The sequence below is a fragment of the Grus americana genome, chromosome 1 (assembly GCF_028858705.1).
Source record: "Grus americana isolate bGruAme1 chromosome 1, bGruAme1.mat, whole genome shotgun sequence".
NCBI lineage: Eukaryota > Metazoa > Chordata > Aves > Gruiformes > Gruidae > Grus > Grus americana.
Genome location: NC_072852.1, coordinates 187,552,225 through 187,576,082, shown reverse-complemented (window position 1 = coordinate 187,576,082; position 23,858 = coordinate 187,552,225). Strand labels below are relative to the sequence as shown.

General features: G+C 43.7%; 1 protein-coding gene across 1 annotated transcript; it reads left to right on the top strand.

Annotated features, from left to right (window-relative positions):
* Nucleotides 1-640: 640 nt before the first annotated feature.
* On the top strand, nt 641-22,671 carry RUBCNL (rubicon like autophagy enhancer). The gene is made up of 16 exons (XM_054812976.1): nt 641-753; nt 1,323-1,440; nt 3,609-3,717; nt 6,008-6,688; nt 10,195-10,277; nt 13,291-13,498; nt 14,389-14,493; nt 15,803-15,845; nt 16,226-16,358; nt 16,749-16,894; nt 17,725-17,789; nt 18,889-19,127; nt 19,928-19,989; nt 21,223-21,376; nt 21,502-21,592; nt 22,131-22,671. Exons 2-16 carry the CDS (start codon nt 1,369-1,371, stop codon nt 22,241-22,243), a joined length of 2,304 nt encoding a protein of 767 aa, XP_054668951.1. The 5' UTR covers nt 641-753; nt 1,323-1,368; the 3' UTR covers nt 22,244-22,671.
* Nucleotides 22,672-23,858: the final 1,187 nt, after the last annotated feature.

Below are 23,858 nucleotides of genomic sequence, written 5' to 3'. Positions count from 1 at the left end.
TGTCTGGGAATAGAATAGAATAGAACCAAACTATTTCAGTTGGAAGGGACCTGTGACGATCATCTAGTCCAACTGCCTGACTGCTTCAGGGCTGACCAAAAGTTAAAGCCTGTTGTTAAGGGCATTGTCCAAATGCCTCTGAAACACTGACAGGCTTGGGGCATTGACCACCTCTCTAGGAAGCCTGTTGCAGTGTTTGACCACCCTGTCGGTAAAGAAATGCTTCCTAATGTCCAGTCTGAACCTCCCCTGGTGCAGCTTTGAACCATTCCCACGTGTCCCATCAGTGGGTACCAGGGAGAAGAGCTCAGCACCTCCCTCTCCACGTCCCCTCCTCAGGAAGCTGCACAGAGCCATGCGGTCGCCCCTCAGCCTCCTTCTCTCCGAACCGGCCAACCCCAAAGCCCTCGGCCGCTCCTCGCAGGCGGTGGTGGTTGTTGTTGTTCGGCTGGGGTTGTTTTCTCCAAGCTGTGCTGCAGCACTGAGGACCGGCCTCCAGCTTCCCGAGAGCCGGGCCGGGACACGCCACCTCCGGCACCGACCCCCGCCCGGCCCAGCCGTACCGCCCCTCGTCCCGGCGGGTGGCCCCGCCCCGGGGCGGTGCTTCCCCCCCACCCCCCACCCCCCACCCCAGTACCGGGAGGGCCGGCGACCGCTCCCGCTGCGGCGCGGAAGGTGGCGGGAACAGGGCTGTGCCCCGGCGGACAGGAGCGCTGCTCGCCCACCGGGAGGAGCCGGGCGCTGCGGCTGCAGGTGGGGACGGGGAGCCGGGGTCGGTGGGCGCTTTGCAGGGCGCATGGTGCGCGTTGCTGGGGCGCTCGGGCGGCGGGATGTTTCGGTGCCTCTCTCCGAGTTAAACGCATTGCAAAGCTCTCCGGCAGGCTGGGTGCTTCCGTGTGCAGGGCTGCGCGGCTTTCCAGGGCCGTGCCGGGAGGGCAGCACCGGGTTTTGTCCAGTGCCGGTGCCTTGCCCTGCCCGGTACCGGGGGGAGAGCAGCCTCTCCGAGCACGGGGGCTTCGTTGCCGCCGGCTCCGCTCCGTCTCTTTCTCCTTTTACAACAAACTGCGGGGTACAGCACATCAGTGCATTCCTCTTATGCATGTAGTAGGCATTCCTGTTGTGTTGGGTTTTTTGTTTTGTTTTTTAAATCTAAATCGGGCTCTTTCTAACACAAATTTCCATTGTTGCTTAGCTCAGCTTTTCGGTAAGCTTACAAGCACGCAAAACCAAGACCGACAACAGTTCCGAATATTAAACGTAGAGTCTGCAAAACACATGGAGAATCGTGGTTAACGTGGTGGTGACTGTAATTCTTCCTTTAGTGCTTCCAGGTACTTAACAGCAACAAAAAATGAATGTTTTCCCATCATGTCTCTCCATGCGGTAGCTTTAGCCAGCTACAGCGGAACACAAGTCTTCAAGCACCCCTGCTCTAAAAAGGTAAGGCGAGGGTGCAATAGAAATGTTGGCTCAGTGTTTTCGTTTTTATAAAAAAAAAAATAGCTTTTAGTTGTCAGTGGTTGTGGTAAATATTTTTGCATGTTGGTTGTTTTATTACGGAGTTAATTTTGGAAATACAGCCTCAATATTGCGGGGAGGGGAAGGCTGACTCAGTTATACTGTGAAAGATGTCAAACTGTCAGTGGGTTTTATTGGTTATGGGAGTGTGTTGTGGTACTGTTCATGCACCTCTGTCATCATATTTTGTTATAAGTGCTCTTTAATTGCTTATTTTTGGGTTTTTTGTGTTTTTTTTTTTTTTAGCTTGATATCAAAATACTAAAGGAGCTCTTTCCCAATCTGTAACACAGTTGAAATCATAACATCTTGAAAGTAAATGGAAATCTTTTATCTGAATTCTCAGAACACCGGTTGCTTCTGATAAGATTTAAGAGATGGGAGGGTTGTTTAAAAAAAAGATAAAATCTTAAAACTTAGCACTCTTAATATTTACACTTACTGATAAAGTACTTGCGTTCACCCTGGTCTTAAGCACTTCTGATACTTGCTACCTCCTAAGAGGTAGAGTCAATTAATTGCTGATACTAAAACAAAAAAACCCCACAGTTTTTTTAAATCAACATAATTAATAAAAATGAGTTCCTGTAAGAACTACTTTATCCAGTAATATTGACAATATGGTAGTTATATATATATATAAAACCTGCAAACACAACGGTTTTTCTAAATTAGTGCAGAGGGGGGAAAAAACCCCACCACTATCAGATACTGAAGAGAGTATTTTTTTTAAGCACTGGCATAATCACCCACTAAATATTTGAAATTCAGCGTACTATTTTTGGCCTGAAATGTTATTCTTCAGTTAAAAGGGAAATTCTTTGTGGGTTTTAATTTCTTCTGCTTTCCACAAGTCTGAAAGGGTATCTGGACTGGATCTGCTCTCTGAGTCACCTTACTCTCCCACGGGGAGAACATGGGGAATGTAGAGGTCAACACAGGGCGGCAGAGGACAACACACCTTTTAACTCGCTTCTCTTTGTGTGGGATCACGGGGTGCAGGGGAGGGCGAGAGGCATCCTGGGGATGCTTCTGTGTGGAGACATCTCACCGAGGTCTGTGAGTGGGGAGAAGGCATGAGGTACACCTTGGTTAAGAGCCTTTTAATGATGTGCCCATCAGAGCAGGGCACCCCTTTGATTTCCCCAGTTTCTCTGCAGGTCCATGACATGCTTGAGGCAGTTGAAGGGGAGTGGGAGGCCAATGTGTGACCCTCACAAGGAAGTTGTGAGCTTGGGGAGGACACCTGTTGCTTTGCTGTCCTGAGTGTATCTTACTCCCTTGTTGGAATTAGCCCCTCGGTATTTGTGCTAAACTGCTCGCCCTGGTTCAGCTTCTGCTGGTTTGACAACATGGAAAATCCAGCTTTGGGGTTTGAAATACCAAATCGGAGGCATCATGACCACACAAAGCAAAACGCTGATCTGGTATAAACCTGCTCAGTCAGTTCAAATGCATTCAAAATTTTGGCCAGCTTATAGTGGCAGGCTGTATGCCAGGTCAAGTATTACGTATTTGTGTTGCTTCTCGCTTTATGCTGGGTCAACCACGTTGGTGACGTGAACCATATGTACTATGTTGTATCAAATTAGGCAGATGTGATTATGTGACCGTGCTTGCTCCCAGTTGATACAGCTGGGAGATCAAGCAGCACATGCAGCACGTGCTTGTGGAGTCGGGGCCTCATAGATTTAGCTCATATCTTGTATACATCTAAACAGGCCCATGCTTCCAGCGACAGATTAGTGGTTCCTTGAATGCTTTTCCACTTCATTGCTGTTGTTTTGACAGATACATAGACATCCGATTCAGAATTTTATCTCGTATATGCCTTATGCACAAGAAGAGTTGCTTTTGGTCACCTGCCTTCTGGAGTGAAATGCGGAGCTGAGATGCCAGCACTCTTCAGATGATGCATGCTCCTGGGGAGATTTTCAGATGACCAGAAATACAGGCAGTGGTTAGGTGACTGTCGGCAAACCTTAGCACGGTGTTCTTCCTGCTGGGATGACTGTGAGACTGGGGGTGTATCATTACCAGAGCACTGTTGTCTTATAACCAAATTGTCTGCCCGTGTGTTCTTGTTCTAGTTAAACCATGAAAGCCTAAAGGTGGCTTTCACCGAGTCAGCGTATTCTTCAAATCCCTCAGCGAGGATTAGCTGCCTTGCTCCGACACCTCAAATCTCTGTTCTCTCAGGTACGCCAATTTGTTCTAAAACCCTCTGGGGAGCTTTTGCTAAAAACCAAAAAGCTGTTGATGCTTGTGTGTACTAAACAAGGAGAGGCTGGTTGGAGAAGGAACTTTGCTTATTGGCTTTGAAGATGGGACAACATCAAAGTATGTTATACACTTTGAAAGTTTTTTTTGCCTTTTAAATGGTATTTTGGCCTTTTTAGTTACACTGGCATTTTGAATGCTTAAGAGTGAAATGCTTGAACCGTTCAGATGATTCTTGGCAGCTTAACTCGTTCATTCAAGAAATAGTTTCTCAGATTTTAATAGATTACCATAATTACTCACATGAGTATCAGTTGCAAAACTGAACTTGTGATTTTATGGTTTTTTAATTGAAATTAACGTATTTCTGGTGGCTTGGGGGTTTGGTTTGTCTAGGATTGGTTTTTTTGTTGTTGAGTGTTGGGGTTTTGTTTGTTTGTTTTAAGCTTAGCAGAGCAGAAGCATGAATTAATTTTTTAAAACTTGTTCTTTTTTTTCTTACAATCCACTAAGAACAAGTATTTGGAAGAATAAGTCGGCATGGTTATATGATTAGCGCTAGAGATGTTCCATGATGCTGGAGTAGTCGAGATGACAAAGGATGAGTAGGGATGGAAAGGCCAAAGGCAAAGGTCAGGATGCCCTTTGCAATAAGAGAGCAGAATGGAAGAGTTGAAGACAGTAAGGCTAAATATTTTGTCTTGCACAAAAAAGATGATGTTTTCAGCCCAGGTTCAGATATCCTGTGCAACTGAAACCTCTAACAGTTAAGCAAAATTGCTTTCTTTTCCTGAAAAGATCAAAATATATTTGTTCGACAGTCAGCTTGCTTTTATTTTCCCATTCCTGCCCTTACGCTGCCATGGCTAGCTATGTTGGCAAGGTGTTTCTTTGCAAGTGCAGTCAGTAAAATGTGCAGTTTTGCTGCTATTTCTGCAAGAGCTTTGTCCTGATCGGTGGCAGGTGACTGGTCCCAGTCACTGGTGAACTCTTGAGCTGATTTTGACCTGGCTTCACTAGGACAGCATTGCTAGCAGCTCTTGCAGTATAGCTTATACATGATGTTCTTATGAATTTTTTTTCAGCTTTCTCTTGACAAGGACTGCTCTCTATATTTACTTGCTTTTCCAAAGTACGTTGGGGTTTTTGTTTTGGTTTTGATACCTTTAGTAGTAAACTTTGTTATCGTGCAGTTTGAGTCCGTTCTGGCTTCCAGGTGAGTGACTCGTGGAGAGGTTTGCTGTTTTCTGCTGACATATATCCAAGGAGAACAACCTCTGGGCAAAGTCTGCAGTCTGCAAGACTAGCTGCTTTTTTCACTAGCAGTGTTTAACATTCCTCCTTGTCCTAACTAAGAGTTCTTTGCCCTGGAAGTGAATCTTCTTGATTGTATCTATTCTTAGAATTTTACAACCAACTTATCTTCCTCAAAGGAGACGGTTGTTAACTTCAGTGTCACGATGTGGTCGATAGTTTCTTCTGGAACACAGACTTTGTGTCTAATCTCCCCATTGCTTGGGTGATGGCAGTTCCTGTGAGGCTTTTTGTTCAAGGTAAAGGACTTCAATTTATTCTTGAATAGCTACTGGTTGCAGTGCTCACTTCTATATGTTTGCCACTAAAATCAAGTTTTCCGTTTTCTATTGAACTGCAGTTTTGCAGTAGATCATGTAGGACCAACGGTACTTTACCTTCAGAGGCATTACAGTGAACTCGCAGTTACAGAGCTGATTTTCTTTATGGGTTCACGTAAATGTTGTCACCCCTGTGAATAATGGACTGAAGGTGACTTTAGCCTTTTTCGCATCAGGAGGAGTGTCTGACTGAACTGAAACACGCAAGCATGTGACCTTTTATTACTAAGTGTATTTTTTTTTTTTTTCCTTCCTGCTGTATTGATACTCCATATGTCTTGCTATAACGTGACCTTCTCTTTTACCGGCAATAGAACCAGTACCTGTACCGGTAACTGTACCTCATCCAGTTTTGTAGTACGTTGATGTTTTTGAGCACGCTGACAATTAGTCACCGTTAAAGGCTTAACTAATTGTGTTTGTCTAGCAGCAGCATACTTTACTGTTGGTTTATTACCTGGCCTTATCAACGAGCTTTCTTGCAGGAAGAGGCAGCAGAGTGGTGTGAATTCAGTTCTTCTCTTTCTTCTCACACATGTTAAAACAGTGTGTGTTTTATTCATGTTGTAAATTAAAATTTTTATTTTTTTAAGGATTGTTTCCTGACGTCTCGGTCTCTTCCCTTTTCTGAACAGATGAATACTCGAGGCCAGCAGTGATTGGACATGCCGGAAATTTTGGATCGTACCCAGACAGTGCTGAAGCTATCAAAGACATTCTCGTGTCTGTTTTAAATGCATCTGGTTTGAAGCCCTCTTTGGTGCCAGAGCAGATCACAATGCAGGGAGACGAACATCCAGACAGTGATGTGGAACGGTGGGAAGAAAGCAGCGATGAGGATAGCCGTGATGACAGCGACAGCGACTCCGCACATCGCAATGCTGCCTGTACACAGACAGACATTCGGTTTACGAGGCACCGGGCGTGTTGGGACAATACGTGCTGTGATTCCTCTAAACCTTCGCTGGATACTTTCTTTAGTCCCCGTTGCTCTGACGGGGATCCTGCTGCTTCCTCCTTAAAAGGTTTTGCTCTTTCGGATGTGTCCCCTCTGAAGCGGGACTGCTTTACCCAGGTGACGTTAACAGGCAGCACTGTCACATCGGCTGTTGTGCATTTGGGAAGAGAGCGTTATGCCCCTTCCCAACGAGACTTGACTTTCACAAGTTTTCTTCCCGATTCAATTGATGGTAAGCCAGCAGATCTGTTGAAATACCCTGATGCTTTGGAGCCTGCGCCCGTCAGCAACAGTGACAGCAGTTCTCCCAGCAGTTCTCCCAGTGGACCTTCCCAATCAGAGCCCGTCAATCGAACAGGTAACTTGACAGGTCCGTTTTTCTTATAAGGTTTCTGAATCAACTGAAGTTGATGCGCCCCTTGTTTATGGTGATTAGGAATGACTAGGCAAGCGCTGTCATAACGTTGATACGAACAGCCTTAGCTACAGCAAGTTTAAACATTTTTATTTTATTTATAAAGGGTGTTATTGGTATCTAAGGGCTTTTTCTTATGAGATACTGAGCTCCAGAAAGACGATGCTACCACGGCCTGATTTTTCTACTGGAAATGAAGGCAAATGGGAGCACTCTGACTGCTTTTGTATTGTAAATAAAATGACAAAGGCCATTGTTGGTTTTTTTGGGTTTTTTTTTCCCTTTGGTCAATAGTAGTGCTAGTGGTGACACTCCATTGAGCTTCACTTCCAAGCTCTGGCACTCCCCGGCTGTTCACCCATCGCTCCTCCGTGCGAGATCTCAAATAGGCACATGCTGTTGCAGGACTGGGAGCTTTTAATAGTAATAACTCTGTCATCTGGGGCACGATGTTGTCAGCAGTTGGTATGGCGATGATTATGGCTGTTTCCTTCTGCTGGGTGTTTTGTTGTCCCTCTGTGTTTGGGTCGTGCCGGCCAGGGCGATGGAAACCGCAGCGGTGGTTGGAGCCGGCTGGGGCCAGTCACACAGGTTTGGGTAGCCGGGTCTGGAAAACACAGCCCAGGCTCTCGGTGTCAGCGAGGACCGCAAGGCACGTGTGTAAGAACAAATAAATTGTGCGTGACTCGATCTTCTGGCACCCGTAGGACGTGTCACAAGCTTGCGTTGGGTCAGTAATGCAGGCTCTCCAGAAACGGAGGAATACGGCAGCCAGGTGACTGGAGAAGTAGTGTCCTTGATTTTACTGGTAAATAATCCTCACGGGAGCCAGGATCCCGTATAGTACTGTGCAACGAGGTGGGCTCTGTCTGCGTCAGGCTTTGGTCTGTTCTGTACAAAGTGAAAACTTCTGCATTTCGTCATTCCATATTGCTTCCAGCCGTTAAACCCGCCGCTGGGTAGCCTGGGGCGGGGGGAGCGAGGTCTCGTTCTCCACTGCAATGCGCAGGACGATGAGGACAGGGAAAGCAGATGGCAAACTGAAAAAGAAGAAATAAAACACTTAATTTGAATTCAGGGTTTACACAAGAGCGTCTCCTGGCTGGCCTTCCTTTCTGTTGCTGTCTCAGAGGTGGTGGTTTCTCACTTCAGTTTCTTGCAGGAGAATAAGTGAGGGATGCACGAGACCTAAGAAAATGACATAAGATGACTTCAATCGGAATAAATTTTTCTTTTTTTCAGTGGTATTTTATGCTGATCCTGTGAGGCTCCTGTTAGGACTTGTTTGTTATTTTTAAGGGCCATTCTCTGGTTAAGGGTGTCCTGGTGCAACCTTCTGAAAAGGCTCGGTCATTGCCAATGAAGACCCTGCGACTGAATTTGGTCTTTTCTGGGAGCTTTGTTGTGGCTGCTGCATCACTGGCAGTTCAAAGGGCTTGTTCTTGCTTTTAACCTTTGTATACATCAAGGTCACTTCCTTCTGCAGCTCTTGAAGCTCTTTCCCCAGCCTCAGCAGCCTCCAGGCAGCTCCAATGCTCAGGAGCAGAAGTGAAACCAGATCATTTTTTCGTGTCGGACCCAGAGTTGTGTCCCATTGCTGGATGCGCTGGGGTCCTTTCTCATGCTCCCTCCCACTTTACATTCTTTTCACTTAAAGATGCAAGAGGTAAGCAAGAGAGACACCTCCCATTAGATTTCAAAATGATATTTAAGATGACTTGCATCTTCTATTTTACAGAAAAGAAATTATTTTCCCGTTTCCTTATTTTTGCTTGTTATTTTTAGTTCAGAGAGTAATGTTTGTTATCTTAACTGATGAGGTTATAGGCTTTTATCAAACTGGAGAGCCTTCAGCACTTACCTATACTCGCTTTACACTCCTTATCCAGTAAGATGAATCATCGAATAGGCATGAAAATAACTGAATTAGATGACGTTGCAGTGATTAAATCTGTTTTGAAAAGTCGGATCGTCAGCCCTCCCATTTTTCCTCCGTGGTATACACAATGGAGGTATTAATAATTCTCTACAAAAACATGACATCTGTCTCACTATGCTCCAGCACAGTATTGACTTTCCAGCCTGATGTCACCAGTGCTCAGGGCAGCGTAGCAGGGTTTCTATAAATAAGGCAATATAAAGAATCTAAACTAGGCCTGAGAGTTCAGTGCCCTTTAGTTGGAGAAAATGTTTTCAGAAATTACTCTGACACTTTGTGAGACCTCTTTATCCTTTCTGTGACTTTTAAACAAATCCAGCAGGGGCTTTTTTTTTTTTTTTTTTTTAATTACAAAGACCCTTTGATTACCCCCTCTTATCTGCAACATCTGCAGATTACCCCCTCTTATCTGCAATTTAAATGGCATGTTTGGTGGTAGCATTTAGGTGCGGTATATTTTATCCTGGAAACATCAGCACAGAGAAATTGCTTGGTTATAAGGTCAAAGAAGAGGTAGTAAACAAACACCAGTCGGTGTAAAAACCAGGAGTCATTTCCTTTCATATCTCATTAGTGTGTACATCCACAGACATTATATAGAATCTCTGTCAGCCTTCCAGCAAATTTCTCGCAACAGCGGTTGTGTGCACTTTGAAAACAAGAGGGCGTGATCTCACACCTTCAGTTCTCTGGGGAAGAAGATTGTGACTATATATATTTATGTATAAAAGCAATCCAGGGTACAGCCTACGTCTACAGAAAACCAGACGTGTGCTCTGCTGCATAGTGAAAAGTTCTTAACGGGGAAAAAGAGTTTAATTTAGTTTCACATGCTCATCGTACTCGGCAGCTAATGCCAGGAAAACAGAACTGCTATTCTGGGAAGCAGGGAGTACTGCGGCTAACGCATCCACCCCAGTTGGCCATGCTGCCGTGCAGTACGGGTTGCGTTTGGAAACAGGAGGGAGATTTCCTCGAGGTATGGCAACGGGAAAAGTTTTTTCCCAAGTTGCTGTAGTCACACAGTACCAGCAGTGATTCAGGGGATCTTTTAGACTGATACATCTCTCCGCATGCCCGGAGCAGCGAGACTTCTTTTTCTTCCAGCTGTAGCGAAGGGGCAGAGAGCAGCGTTGGCTGGCTGTGCTGCAAACGGCAGAGCATCGCTGTAATCCCGGCCCGGGGTTCTGGCCGTGGTTGTCCCCAGCAGCTCAGGCCGTAGCTGGGAGAGGGCTGGTTGGTGTTGGGAGCGCAGCGGCGCTGTCACCGCACAGCGTTTAAACTCCGCTTCCCTGGTAGTTGATACTCAGGCTTCCAGTTGCCGGGGTAGTTCAAATGCCAACGTGTTCCTCGCGTTTCTCTCTCCTTCTCCTTAACTTCCACCAGAACCCCAACGGTGTTCAGTTTTGGGAAAGAAAGTTTGCTTTGCTTCCTGGAAATCACCCTCCATACATCTTGGGAGCTGCAGAGGAAAAGAAATTACTAATAAAATTTCTTGTTGTACCCACAGGTTCTACTCCTTTGAACATAAGCGCTATACCCTTGAATCGTTTGTTGCAGGACATCTGCCTGCTTCCAGAAGATGTGGAGAAGGTGAGGACAACAAAGACTTGTCATAATGTTTTTTCCGTTTTACAGTGGCAAAACCAGATGACAGGAGGCATTTCTCAATAACAGAACTTTCTGATAGATGGACTAATCTTTACAAATATTGTATTTTCCCTCTTCTTCCCCTCTGTGGGTGAAAATACAAACCTAAAATGCCTATTTGTTCATTTATTTTTACTCTTAGTCCACTAATTAAATATTTTAATTGTTTGAAAATAATGGAAATATTTTAGAACACTGTACACTTCTGTTTTTCATTCCATCATTTTCCCACACGTTCCTTGATACCAAACTTCAAGATTATTATAGTCACCTTAGAGTTAGGTTAGAATATGTTACGCAGAATTTGTTCCAGCTATGTGCATATGGATGGAGCTTACCCCGTGCTTTTAGTGTCGAGAGACGGGGAGAGGTTGGGGTTTTTTTATGTGTGCTTATGATGAGCATATGAGATTGCTGTAAAAAAATTACCGTGTGAATTACAAGCACAGTAACTGTAACATCTGCAGTAATTGAAGCAGTTTTTCATGGTTTCTAATTTGCATAAGGGGCCCAAATGGTCGTAGGTGTGTTGCCAGATAGGATGCCTCTGTGGGCTTATAAACAGAGATAAAGATGAGAAGATAATGCTGTCACACATAACTCTGTGTGCTAAATGTTAATCTTTTCTAACAATTGGAAAAGAGGGGTTAATGTTATAATTATGTTATTGCAACGAGTAGGATTTAAAACAAAAGAGCTTTAAAAATGTGCCTAGAAAAGATTTTTTTGCTGGACTGTGGATGCGCACGTGGTCCCGTGTCCTGGGCCAAAGAGGTAAACATCTTTGTGCACGCGCTGGTTTTGCTATAGTGGCAAGTTCTGTGTTTGATTGGAAGCTCTCAGCGTCCCTAAGGTGCATTTTTAAAATCAACCCCACCCCCCCCAATAAATCACACACCAAAACCCAACAAACTTGTGAACTAGCTTCTCACGTTGCTTTTTGTGAAAGGAGATGATGTTTCTCCATCTGTAATGTGGGAACCAGACCGATGTAACTTGCTTTCAGTCACCAGGAGACCAGTGAGTAGATGCCTGGATTAGAAACCACAGTCTGGGAACCATTGAGTGAGGCAAGATTGCATCGGCTTCTTCTCCTGTGCAGGTGGTTGGGGGCTGATGTGATTACAGATTAAAAGATATCAAAAGCTCACTCCATTACGAGTGAGACTGCCTATGAAAAACAAAAACCAATCAAAACCCCAAAACCTGAAACATTTTGGGTTGTGAAATAATCTCTTTGAAACTTAGGAGACTGAAAACTAAGGTACTTGTAGTGTCAGCAGGTCTTGAGAGTTGTAGCTGAGTGCCAGGAAGGAGATGGGCCAGATGATCTAGAGGGACTTTCCTCTGATGCGAGTCGAGGAGAAGAGAAATGAGAAGGTTGGTGTGTCAGAGCTGAGTTGGGATTGCTTCCTGGGGTGATGGACCTAGCAGGAGGCTGAAAGCTGATAGGCATGCTGAAGTGCAGGAGTACCCGTACCCTGTTCCATCTTTTTGCAGCTCTCAGACACGCTCCTAATTGTTTTTATCAGCAGGACGTGCTGATGTGCTGTGCTCTGCCACTAACTGGGAGTGAACCAGTGCCACACAGGCTTTTTGAATCTTCAGAGTAGGAGATGTCCCCTTCATCTCCCAAAAGAAAAAAGTCCGTTTAATTCTTTCCTTTGCTAATGGTGTGTCCTGAAGTTCACTGAAAGTTGTCTCTGGAGAAACTGTGCACTGAGCAAGTGATGCTAATCGGTGTTAGGGAAAAGATAAAAGTGTTCAAACACCCACAGGGACTTGTGGGCTCTCTCTAATGTTGAGATTAATCTCTTTTAAATGCGTTTGGCTGTGGACAATAAGAAACAGTGATGTCTGTTGTAGTCCTGAAGATTTAGCTATTTCTATACACTGATGTCTTTGTGCTTCCCGTACAGGTTGTAGGGGATATCACAAATACTGCTGTGAGTGGTACAATGTTCTGAGCATAAGGCATTTTTTTTTCTAAAAAAGCTTTCATTATTTTGCACTCAGAATCTTTAGCCTTTAGGTACCGCCATGGTAATTTAGACAGAGGTTTAGCCTTGCACAATGCAGACACGTGCAATTGAGGGGAGATGGGAGAGCATCTCGGGCGCCTCTGGAGTGTCCGTCCGCACACCTGAGCGCACCGAACCCCTCACGATGCGTCCCCATTTGAGCTGAGCCTAGGCTGGGAGGCTGCGCCCAGGCCAGCAGCAGTGCAGGTGGGGCTGGTGGGGTGCTGTGTGAGACCATGGGGAGGGCTTGTGTCTGGTCTGGAAATGCCGCGGTGAAGCTTTGAAACAACTGCCTTTTACTGAAAGCAGTGTGAACACCAGGGGAGCGAGGTTCCCGCTTACCCTTAGCCCAGGCTTTCTGTGCAGCCTTGAGTTGACAGCATAAGCTATCCCACTGCACGTTCCCTGCTGCGCTGCCTTAACTCTTAACACATGAAACTGTTCTACTACTTCTGTACTACCCACGCTACCGGAAGATCTACAGCCCGTTCAAAACTTGCCATTCTGGCCCCATCCAAGTTAGCATGCGTGCAAAACTGCTTGTACACACTGACTGGAAATTAAATCCTGTTAATTAGGTTACATGGATTCACACTTGCATACTAAATAATGCAGCGTAACTAGAAAACTATGTCCCTAAAATGCATACATATTCATCAATTAGGCATGTAATCAAGTTTCTTGATGGGTAAGATAAAAGTAAATTCAATGTTTTAATCAAGGGTGAGACGATTATCTGGGCAGTTGCCTTTTGCATGTTGTCTCTGAATTGCCCTTGGGGTGGGGTTTTTTTGCTGTTTAAATGAAAGGTGAGATAGCCTTACCTTTTCGTTTCTTGAGTTGAAAAAGTACAGGGAAAATTTATATATTTCACTTAATCTTAAGTAAATATCAAATATCCTGTGTACTAACAAGCGTTCCAATCTTGCGTCCAGGAAAACGCGCACTTTTTTGTTGCAGATATGATTATAGCATCGCTAGAAAAAATGAAATGTAATATCCTAAGCCAACAAGTGGAGTCCTGGGGTGTGGAGGAAACAAGTGGATCAGATGGCAGCTATCACACTGATTCGGAGTTATCTTCTTACCCTGGAGTGAAGAAGTCTGATTCTTCTGTGGCTTCTTCAGACAGTGGTTATGAAGGCAAGTTACTTAGTCTATAATGCAAACTTTCCTAACAGCCTTTGCTGTTTATTTTTGTGCAAGAAAATACCAAATGAATTTGGACATCGCTTGGAACCAAATCCTGTGTACCTTCTTTGAGACTCTTGAGAGCTGTGTTCCCCGAGGATCATCATGCCACTAGCGTTTTCCTTGTGGGTCACGTTCTTCCTTTTGAGTGCTCACATCTGTGTTTTATTTATTATGATTTATTTTTTGTACATGAAGGGGGAAAAAAAAAAAAAGGGTAAGGTTGAAGTGCCACGTGCCAAGCACAACTCTCCATAGACCGTGCCTGTAGTTGGCTGTTTTTTTCTTTGCTTAAATCCAGTTTTTGCAGGATTTGAAACCTGGCTCTTTCCTTCTGTGCTTACTTCTGCAGTATGCAGATCAGGCCATGCAACTGATTTGAGTGAAACTGCCCAGAGTATTCATTCATTCCCGTACAGTTTGAGACAAGATAATAAATACTCCTGGCACTGTAATGCTTGAGTCAGCACATGCATTTTTAAGTAGATTTCAGTCTCTTGAATAATACAGATCTTAGGGATGGAACTTAAGTCTAAAGCCTAAATGACACAACTTGTGGGGAAAAATGAATGGTGTGCTTGCACATGAGAAGGGGAGAGACCACTGATAATATAAAACCTTTTGGTTTAGCCTCTAGAAACTGAGGGACATGCTGCATGAATGACAGACTCCCAAGAACTGACTTTGTGTGTGTGTGTTTATAAAAATAAGTAAATAAAACTACTCTATAAATACAGGCTGTGTGCTAAAGTTTTGGTAAGCAAAGAAAAATATAAATACCATTGCAGCTACTCTAGAAACGCTGGAAAAGTTTACCTGGTGTTTGTCTTTGTTCTGGTTAGGCTGTGCTCTGCTGCCTGTCAGCTCCTCAGTGCATCTCCCGTCGCATCATGAGGTTACCAAATTTCATTGCCACGGTGACTCAGAGGATGAATATGTAATTATTGGTAAGACTTCAAAATTATAAGTGCAGAAACAGCTCCATTGTTCAGCTGAATCTATTGCATCGTTTGGAAAATCTATTGACTTAGTAGGTGTTATTGCAGGAGAAATAGCATGAGAAAATGGAAAGAGCAACGTAAGCATGACTCCTTACTCGAACACACGCGGAAATACCAGACTGGCGCAGCATTTCCTTTCTCAAAATAATACATTTGCCGGTTTGAGGGACTGAAATTATGCCTAAGGGTAAAACCCCATGAACGTGGGCGAGCAAAGTGTGAAACTGGCACAGCCTCAGCCAACTATGGCAGCATTGTTTGAGAGAATTTAGGACATGATCATTTCCTGATTAAAGAGGTTGATTAGCAGCCCTCTCTCTGCTTCAGGGCTAGAGCAGACTGTCCCCTTATAGTCACCAGTGGTCTGCTTCACTTCAGGACATCCTGAGTATCTTTTGGTTAGCTTCTGGTTTTAACATATATAGAAATAGAAACCCTGAAAAGTAACCTGAGGAACATTTAACCTCTATCTTATTTTTTCCTGTTAAATGTGTTGGGGGTTTTTGTTGATTGTTTTTTTTTTTCTCCCTTTGGTTTAGAGATTTGCTTTTTTTTTTTTTTTTTTTTTTGCTTCCTCTTTCCCTAATCTAAGAGTGAAGAACGAGCTCCCAAAACTGCATTTCTAGTAGCAGGGGTTATTTTGTTATTTTGACATGTACGAATGGAGAAGCATTTGTCTTGAGAAGAATATGCATGGCCAAAACTAATGCTACCAATGTGAACACCTTGTCTGCATAAGCATATTTTGTCTATATAAACAAAATGAAGAAGTATGCTTTAATTCCATTCACCTCACCTGTTACGAACTTGTTTATAGCATTAGCTGGCACGTTTGTGATCGCTGTCTCTAAATATCTGTCAGTGTCCAAAAAAATGAATGCACGCTTTATCCGTTCTGTATATTATTATTTATGTCTAGTTCCTTCTGGCTGGACTTGGACTACTAGCAGGCACTTAGTGTCTCCTTATCGATTCTCCTGCTCTTGAAGGGAGGCTGATGGTGATGATATGATGCATAGCTGTTAGGGACTACTCTTCGTCAGCGGATGTCAGAGCTCTGCCGAGGAGAGAACCTCAGCCCTGGTTGTAAAACAGGCATAAGGAGTCTTATTTCCCACATCCAGCAAGGGTGTTGTAAAGATGAATATATTTGACACTGACACCGTAGTAATACAGAAGGTAGATTTAAAACAGTGCTGAGTAACAGAAGCTTTGTTTCTTAGATGACTTGATAAAACTTTCTCCTTTACCGCAGAACTTGAAGACCTTGAAAATCTGTCTCTTGTCCCAGATAAAAGGTAATGCTGTGTGTCTTACTGCAATAGCCCGATGGCACTACCTTTTCTGCTGGACCAGCTTTCGATGACTCTTCCAGCCGGGGTGGGGAGAGGTGTGGGAGTGGTACATTTGGTCTTCCCCAGGAAGGGGAAGGAATGCTGCTCGACAGCAAGTGTCTGTGGTGCTTGGCTTAGCAGAGCACTTCTCTGGTCCCGGAGCGTCGCTGGAGGGTGGTGGCTGTGGCTCTGCGAGGGCTTGGGTGTATCAAAGCAAGGGCATAGGAATGAAGGGGTGGGAGAAAACTTTTCAGGGATGCAGAAGAGGCAGCGGAGCTGCTGATGACATGCTGCTATTTTTTTTTTTTTTTTTTTCCCCACTGTCTGTATTGCTTAACTTTCAGGTCATCTTTTGAACCAGGCAGCAATTCTGCTGAAGCAACAGCCCAGGAGTTGTGCAGAGCTTTCAGAAAACACTGGTTGCAGACAGGCTATGCAGTTCAACTGTCTGGGTGCCTGAGCTCATCTAAGCAGAGAGTGAGTCTGAGCCGAAAACAGCAGGCTCTTTATTTGGTTCCCCAAATAATCATTGTCTCGCTGCAGCTGCTTCCCTGTTAGGGAAAGGGGGAAGCTGCATTTAAAAACAAAAATAAATACAGACGAGTACTTACAGTTTATTAGTTCACTTTAGATAAATTTTTAGAATTTTTTTTCTCAGTTTAGCAATTTTCAGCTCATTTAGGATGTGTGGTTGTGAACAAACAGGATGTACTTTCTTCTGAGACCAATACGAGGGAGTTTAACTGAGGGGGACTGCATGAAAACTGAACTTTAAAATCCTGGAGTATAAAGGGAGATGTTTCGTAGCATTTAACGTATGTCCAGATGATGGGCTGTTCATCTTCACGAGTTTGTCTTTCCTGGTAGTCTGTACTGAAAGAAGAGATTCCAAGAGAGCTTGAGTCCAGTTTGAATCTGGCTGAAGAAATAAAGATCATATCCAAATTAAGAGGATCTTCTGGCTGGGCCCCGCCGAGATCACAGATCATATTTAATATTCACCCTTCAGTCAAGTAAGTCTAAGGGATCTGAGCGTCGTCGCTTAGTACAGGGTGGGGACTTGTCTAAAACCTGCTGAGGTTGATGGAAGGAGCCTGGGTGATTTAACAGAACCTAGGGTTAGAGCTAGTGCATGGCACAGCCTTCTGCAGTGTCTGTCACCACCTTCGCTAGAAAGCAGATGGCACCTTTTCCCCTTCTGTTGGCATGTCCTGGTTAACGTGGCACGTGCACTTTTACACGCGATAACGCACGTACCGTTGGGTGTTAGGGCAGCAGAGCGCTTAGCTGGACTCCTGGAAATTCCATTTGGTGACATCACCTGGAGAATATTTTTAATTTTCCCCACTTCCTTGCTGATATTTTACGGGTACTAGGTGTTGAGAAAGGGGGGAGAAAACAGGTCGTGGTTGTGGCAACCACAGTCTCACTCTGCATAAAGGGGTGTTAAATGTGCAAAACAGGCAGGCTGGCTAATTGCCTGTGGTGTTGCAGGTCCAGTTGCTTTTTCAGTTGCAAATGTGGATTCCCTGCCCCCCCCCCCCCCCCGCCCCCTTTGATATTGGTGTCACCTTAAGAAGTGTAAAAGAATTTAATTCTTGCAACAAGCCGTATTTAGAAGCAGTAGTTGACGGTATATTTTCCACAGAATAGCTTAGAGACTCCCACTGAAATAATAACCCACATCTCCTTCCAGAACCCCCTCCTTCACCTGAAGGAGTAGCAGTTAGCTCCCAATTTGGACATTTTCACTGGTGCCAGTGTAGCTCTCTTGCACTTTGGGAGAAGGTTAACTAAACTGCATTTTGGATGCCGAAAGGTGTAACTTTGCTTTTGTATGCAGGAGGGATGCAGTGGTGGCTGCCCAGAACTTTACGTGTGTTGGTTGTGGAACTCCAATAGAGAGCAGTAAGTATTACCAAAAAGTTGAAAAAAAAAAAAAAATCCATAACTGGTAAACAGGCTATAGTCTTCACCAACATAATTTTACAATTGTGGTAGGTACATCTATCGGAGCTAGAAGGAGGAAGCTCATTGTTGGATGTGCCAGGCACTGGGATCCTACCACTGCCTGGAATTTCTCATTGCAGGCAGAATACAAAACTTAATAGATGTCCTTCTTTTACACAGTAAAAATTAATGATGGTCAACAACAAATCAGGAAAAGCTATTAAAAATCATGCCTCCAGGCTGGAAAGTGCTGGTTTTATGTTTTCCAGTGGTTTCTCTCAATAATTCTTTCTCTGTGCCAATTTACATATTTCCAAAAGTCTCTAAAATTAAGCTCATAGAATCTGTGGTTTTGCTTTTTTGTTTTTTGTTTGGTTGGTTTTGGTTTTTTAACTACTTTTTCTTTAAATCTTGATCACAAAATCCTGCTTGTATTTGAAGAGTATTTGTGAGTACTTAGTGAGAACTTCTGGAAAGCGTGATGATTTACAGGTCTGACAACCAGACCTTACCTAAGAAATCTTTGAAGTGGCTTTCAAGACTTGTTCTGGGACTGCTCACAAAAGAGCAGCATTTGTGATGGCCTGTAAGGTATCAACAATCTGTGATGGCACATTAACTCGAGCAAACCGGAGATGCTGAGATAGCTGGGAAAAAAAGCACAAACCTCTTTATATGGAAAAAAGTATTGTACAAATGTGACTCCGAGATCAGCTTGTCTTTCCATTTGGTGGAAGTATTTTGTCGTGTGTTTTATTTTGTGTCTCTTTTTTGTGGGTAAAGCAACAACGGTTTTTCTTAAGATCTCATGGTGATAAATATAATCAGCTCAGTTTGACAAATGTGGAAGGGAGGAAAGCTTTCCCTTCTAATGCAAAGTACAGACCTTGTGCATGTGTTTACCACAATAATAAAATGCCTTACTTAAACAAACAAACCCCACCCCCCCAAAAAACCCCTTGAGACTCACTGCAGTAGATCTGAGTAATTTAGAGAGAATAGGCATACAGAGATACATCCCATAAATATTCACAGTTTCATTGCTATCTACCCGCAGAATATATCCGGAGACTCCGCTACTGTGACTACCTGGGCAAATACTTTTGTGACTGCTGCCACAGCTATGCCCAGTCTTCCATTCCTGCCCGAATACTGATGAAGTGGGACTTCAAAAAATACTACGTATGCAACTTCTCCAAACACCTGCTGGACAGTATATGGCAGCACCCAATTTTCAATGTGTCATGTATTAACAAAGTCCTCTATACGAAAAGTAAAGAAATGGACAGGGTGAGGGTAAGTGTGGCCTTTTTTTTGGGGGGGGAGGGGAGGGATTCGTGAGTCTGAGACTTTTGGGCAGAACTCCTCAGGGCACATTGTCCTTTGCCATGCGTGTGGGAAGGAGGCAGAGTTGATGTCTCTGCACGTAGACTTGTCCCATCACCGCTTCTGGGACTTGCCTTCTGTCCCCTCGGATGAAGGGGGAGGAGGGAGAAGTTCCCAACCTATGCCAGAGGTCTCATTTCTGCCCCCCTTGTCTTTGGGAGGCGTTTCCTTATTGGTTACCAGTTTTAGATTATGGAGTAAGCTGGGCTCCTGCAGTAAATATTTACCTCTGCTTGGCAATTAGCTGTTGGAAAGCTCTGGAAGTTTTGAATGACTCCTTAATTTTGTAGACCATTAGAGGAAACACCCTCATCTCATCTAAGGGCTGCACCTCCTGCAGCTTGAGAAAGGGTGCTCTGCTGAAGGTGACAAGTTGCCATGTGCTCCCTTCTTGGCTGAGGGGACGCTTAACCTGTTCTTACACAGGTTTGGGTCTAGCATCTTGGTGTGCTGACACAGAGCCATTTGTAGCGTTAGGAATTGCTTCCCCTGTCAGTGAATAAAAGTAGATTTTTGCCTTCCCTGGCCTTCCGTGCATTAGAAGATCCGTTTGTTTAATTCTGTGCTGAGTGTGAAGTTCCTGTTTTTAGGTGTGGCTTGATGTGCTGGCAATGGTTGCTGACTCAAATAGTGGTGTTCCTCACTTATGAATATATAAATGCAATCACTTTTCATTTAAAAATTGTTTTGTTTTCCCCTTCTTTTTTTAGGAGGCACAAGAACAGCTTTTTCATTTGAAAAAGCTTTTGAAAACCTGCAGGTTTGGTGAAAGGTATGGGCCATGAGCATGCATGAAAAATAGCTTATTAAAATGTACCTAAGATGCTTATAGAGCCTTCTTCTCTAGAGACATTTGAGTGCAGTTTTAAATGAGTTAATATGATCATTAGAGAAAATTCTGATAACAAAACTTCCTTCTATTACACTGCAAATGTTGAGTGTTATGTGGTAGCTTTCTGTTTCTTGTAACATATGAAGACATTTGGTTTTAAATGTCAAATTTTTTTTGTTAGGTGTCTGTTTTTCCCTACTCTGTCTCTCTTAGGTTCTCACTCATTCTTAAAAGGCCAAAGATACTTATGTATATCTCTGAAATGATTTGTCTTTAGAAAAAACCCAAACCAAATAGTTTCTTGATGGTTTCAAGATTTCTTCCAGAAATTGATCATAATGCTCAATTCAGTTTATTTTATAAACATATTCAAATAGAATTAGTAACCAAAAGTGGTAAATACCAAAACATGACCTTGCTTGTTGCTGCAAATTAAAGATTTTCGTTTTTCATCATCCCAAACTGTGGGCATAACTAACAGGTAGACATGTGAATGATAAAACCTTCTCTGCAGAATTGCTGACCCTTTTAAAAACAGACATAAGCAAAATAAGCTTTAACAGTGGGTTCTGTTCTTTCTTTGACATGGACCTCTTCTACGCATCAATTGATGTGTCGTTCACCAAAATTAGATAGATATGTATTTTAATTTCTCTCTTCTGGACAACCACCTGTGATTCCATTTGAGAAATTAGTATTAGGATCCTCACTGTACCTTCTGCATCAGTGACATTTTAAAAGTAATAGCTATTTTTTCAGTGTTCACCTGCTCAGTACAAGCATAGTTTCACCCACTAGTGACCTATGCAGGATAAACCCCCTCAAAGTTCTCTTTGCAAAAAAGTGAATAACCCTAGCTTATCACATTAGATATTATATGGGATTTTACCTACTGTTGCTGAGGTAGGAGAGAGCCCTTCACACAGTATTGAAGAATAGCTGGGATACCCGTGCATGGCAACTCCAGTGCCCAAGGAGTGCACGTTTATAAGCAGACATTTTATTCTAAATCCCAAACTTTCCAGTTTTTGTTAATGTGATCTCAAACTGGGAGAGGAGAAAGGATTTAGCATGAACCTGCTTTGCGAGATCCCCGAGTGAATGGAGAAGTGAAAGAAGCTTATTCTTCGAATAGACTATTTAACTTGACTTGGTTTTTCTTTCTCTTTGCAGTGTACTGAAAGAATTTGAACAAGTCCCCAGCCATCTGACAGAGGAGCTGCACCTCTTCTCGCTGGATGATCTGGTAAAGATCAAACGAGGGCAGTTACTGCCCCTTCTTAAAGATATTCTGAAGAGCTCCACCTCCCATGTGGATGGTTGTGAGGTAAGGAAGAGCCAGGGCTCAGCGTCCTCGCAGCTGCTAGTGTGAGGAATATCCCTGCTGACGCTCCCAAATATTTTTTTTTTTCTTGCATTAAAAGTAAATCCAGTCTCTTTCTGTCCTTGTAGCTCTGTCAAGCAAAGGGGTTTATCTGTGAATTCTGTCAGAGCGCAGATCTGCTCTTTCCACATCAGATTGCCAAATGCAAAAGGTGCACAGGTATGTTCCAGACCAAACTTTTTTTTTTTATCCCTCCACTGGGGGGATGTTCCTGTGTAAAACTGTTCAGACTTTTTAGGAAAACCCTGAGAGCTTGCTTCAGTGAAAGCACGTATATTGGAAAACCTGCACATGTATTTGAAATGCGTGGATAGCACGTATCTTTGAAAACCAGCCTGTGGCAGCTGTCTTGCATTGGTAAATTCAGAGAGCAAAACCAGGGACTTGCCTGAATATAATTACAGCTGCAAAGGGAGGCTGTTTTTGGGTCTACACACGAGAGCGAGCGTGGACAGTGCTGTACTGCTGCTGTATCAGATCTTGCTGACATTCATTGTAAATCCTGTGAATCTTACCAAAATGTTTAGTCATAGTTACTACAGCAGTTGTTGTTCTGGCCTTGCGCTGCTTCTGTTTACTTTTATACTTGGGTGAACTAGATAGAACGTCCTTCAAGGAACACAGCTATTGATTAATTTTTTGGACTTTTTTCTTTTTTTTCCCCCTGAATGTTTAAACTGCTTGTATGTATAAACAGAGTGCAAAACATGCTTTCACAAAGCGTGCTTCAAGTCTGGAGGCTGCCCCAAATGCCTGCGGATCGCAGCTCGGAGGACGCTTTCAGAAACTCCGTCACTGGTGTCTCCGTGAAATTGGATTCCTCTGATGACTGCTGATTTCAGAAGATGCTCAAAGCCAAATCTTCCAGTGCCTGACTAAGAAATAATGTTGTTTTAGACATTACTATTTTTAATATGTGTCTCCTTTATGAGGGGTTAAAAACAAAAGAGGCTTTATTATCATTATTGAAAATTCACCCTAAAGGAGTTTCATCTTAACTGGTGACAGAAAGACTGGATGTTAATTCCGTGAGCAGCCTTTTGTTGTTATGTTTTGTCCTTGTATGTAAGATTTTTAATATTATATTTTTCCATATAAAATTATTCTTCTCTGTAATTCTGCAAATAATGTATAGATAGTAAATGAGTGTTGGAAGTCATTACCTGTGTGGGTTTTGGAAATAAGAAAAAGTGGTAAAATACAAAATCATTCCCTCAAAAGCTCTACAGTAGAAAAAGCTTGTCTGCAAGCGTTAGGCAGATGCTGATCTGAAATTCTCTTCTGGCAAATGCTTAATGTGAGCTAGTAGATTTTAAGGGGGTTTTTTTAAGCAGATGTATGCAACAGCTTCTGGTGGGTTGACCTTGGCCTGCTGCTAGATGCCCACCAAGCTGTTCTCACTCCATCTCCTCAACAGGACAGGGGGAGAAAGTAAGATGGAAGAGCTTGTAAGCTGAGATAAAGACACAGAGATCAGTTATGGACTACTGCCACAGGCAAAATGGACTTGAATTGGGAAAAATTAAATTTATTGCCATTTAGAAATTGAGTAGGGTGGTGAGAAACAGAGAAACTAAAACATCCACTTCCCCCTACCTCACCCTCTTTCTCAGGCTCAACTTCACTTCTTCATTCCAGCTCTTCTGCCCTCTCCCCTGCCCCAAGTGGCTCAGGGGAAATGGGGGCTGTGGTCAGTCCATAACGGTTCCTTTTGGCTCTCCTTCCTCCTCACGCTGTTCCCTGCTCCATTGTGGGACCTTCCTGTGGGCTAGAGTCCTTCAGGATAAACCTGCTCCTGTGTGGGCTCTTCCTTGAGGAAATACCCACGTGCTCCAGTGGAGTCTTCTCCATGGGCCACAGAGGAATCTCTGCTCCAGCACCTGGAGCACCTCTTCCTCCTCCTTCACTGACCTGGGTGGTTTAGTAATGCTGTTTCTCTCTTGTTGTTGCTCCTGTTTAAATCCACCCTCACGCTTGCAGACTGAGTCCTTGCCTAAAGGTGAAGTGCTGGAAGCTGAAAGCAGCGTTCTTCCCCAGCCTGGCTGGTTACTTCTGATGAAGGTGGCTGAGGAAGCAGCACATGCCTTCAGAAACCCAGAGCAGCTGCTGTAACCTGTAAAAACCATTTTTCTCTTTGTGCCACATATGAAGTACCCATGAACAGAGAAACCCAGAAATTGAAAGCATGTACCAAAGTCTGATCTCTCCAATGGAGTGCTCTTAGTATTTTGAATTTGTCGTTCTCATTTTGTACTTTGTTCTTCATCTCCTCACCTGCTAGCTCCGGCTATTAGAAAGGAAAAGATCAGCTGTCTGTAAGCAGGTTCTGTGTAAGATCACCTCCACACTAATGCTCACGGTACTAGTAAGCTCACTAACTGTTCCACTTAGCTATTTTTCCTGTGGCCAAAATCAGCTTACCTAC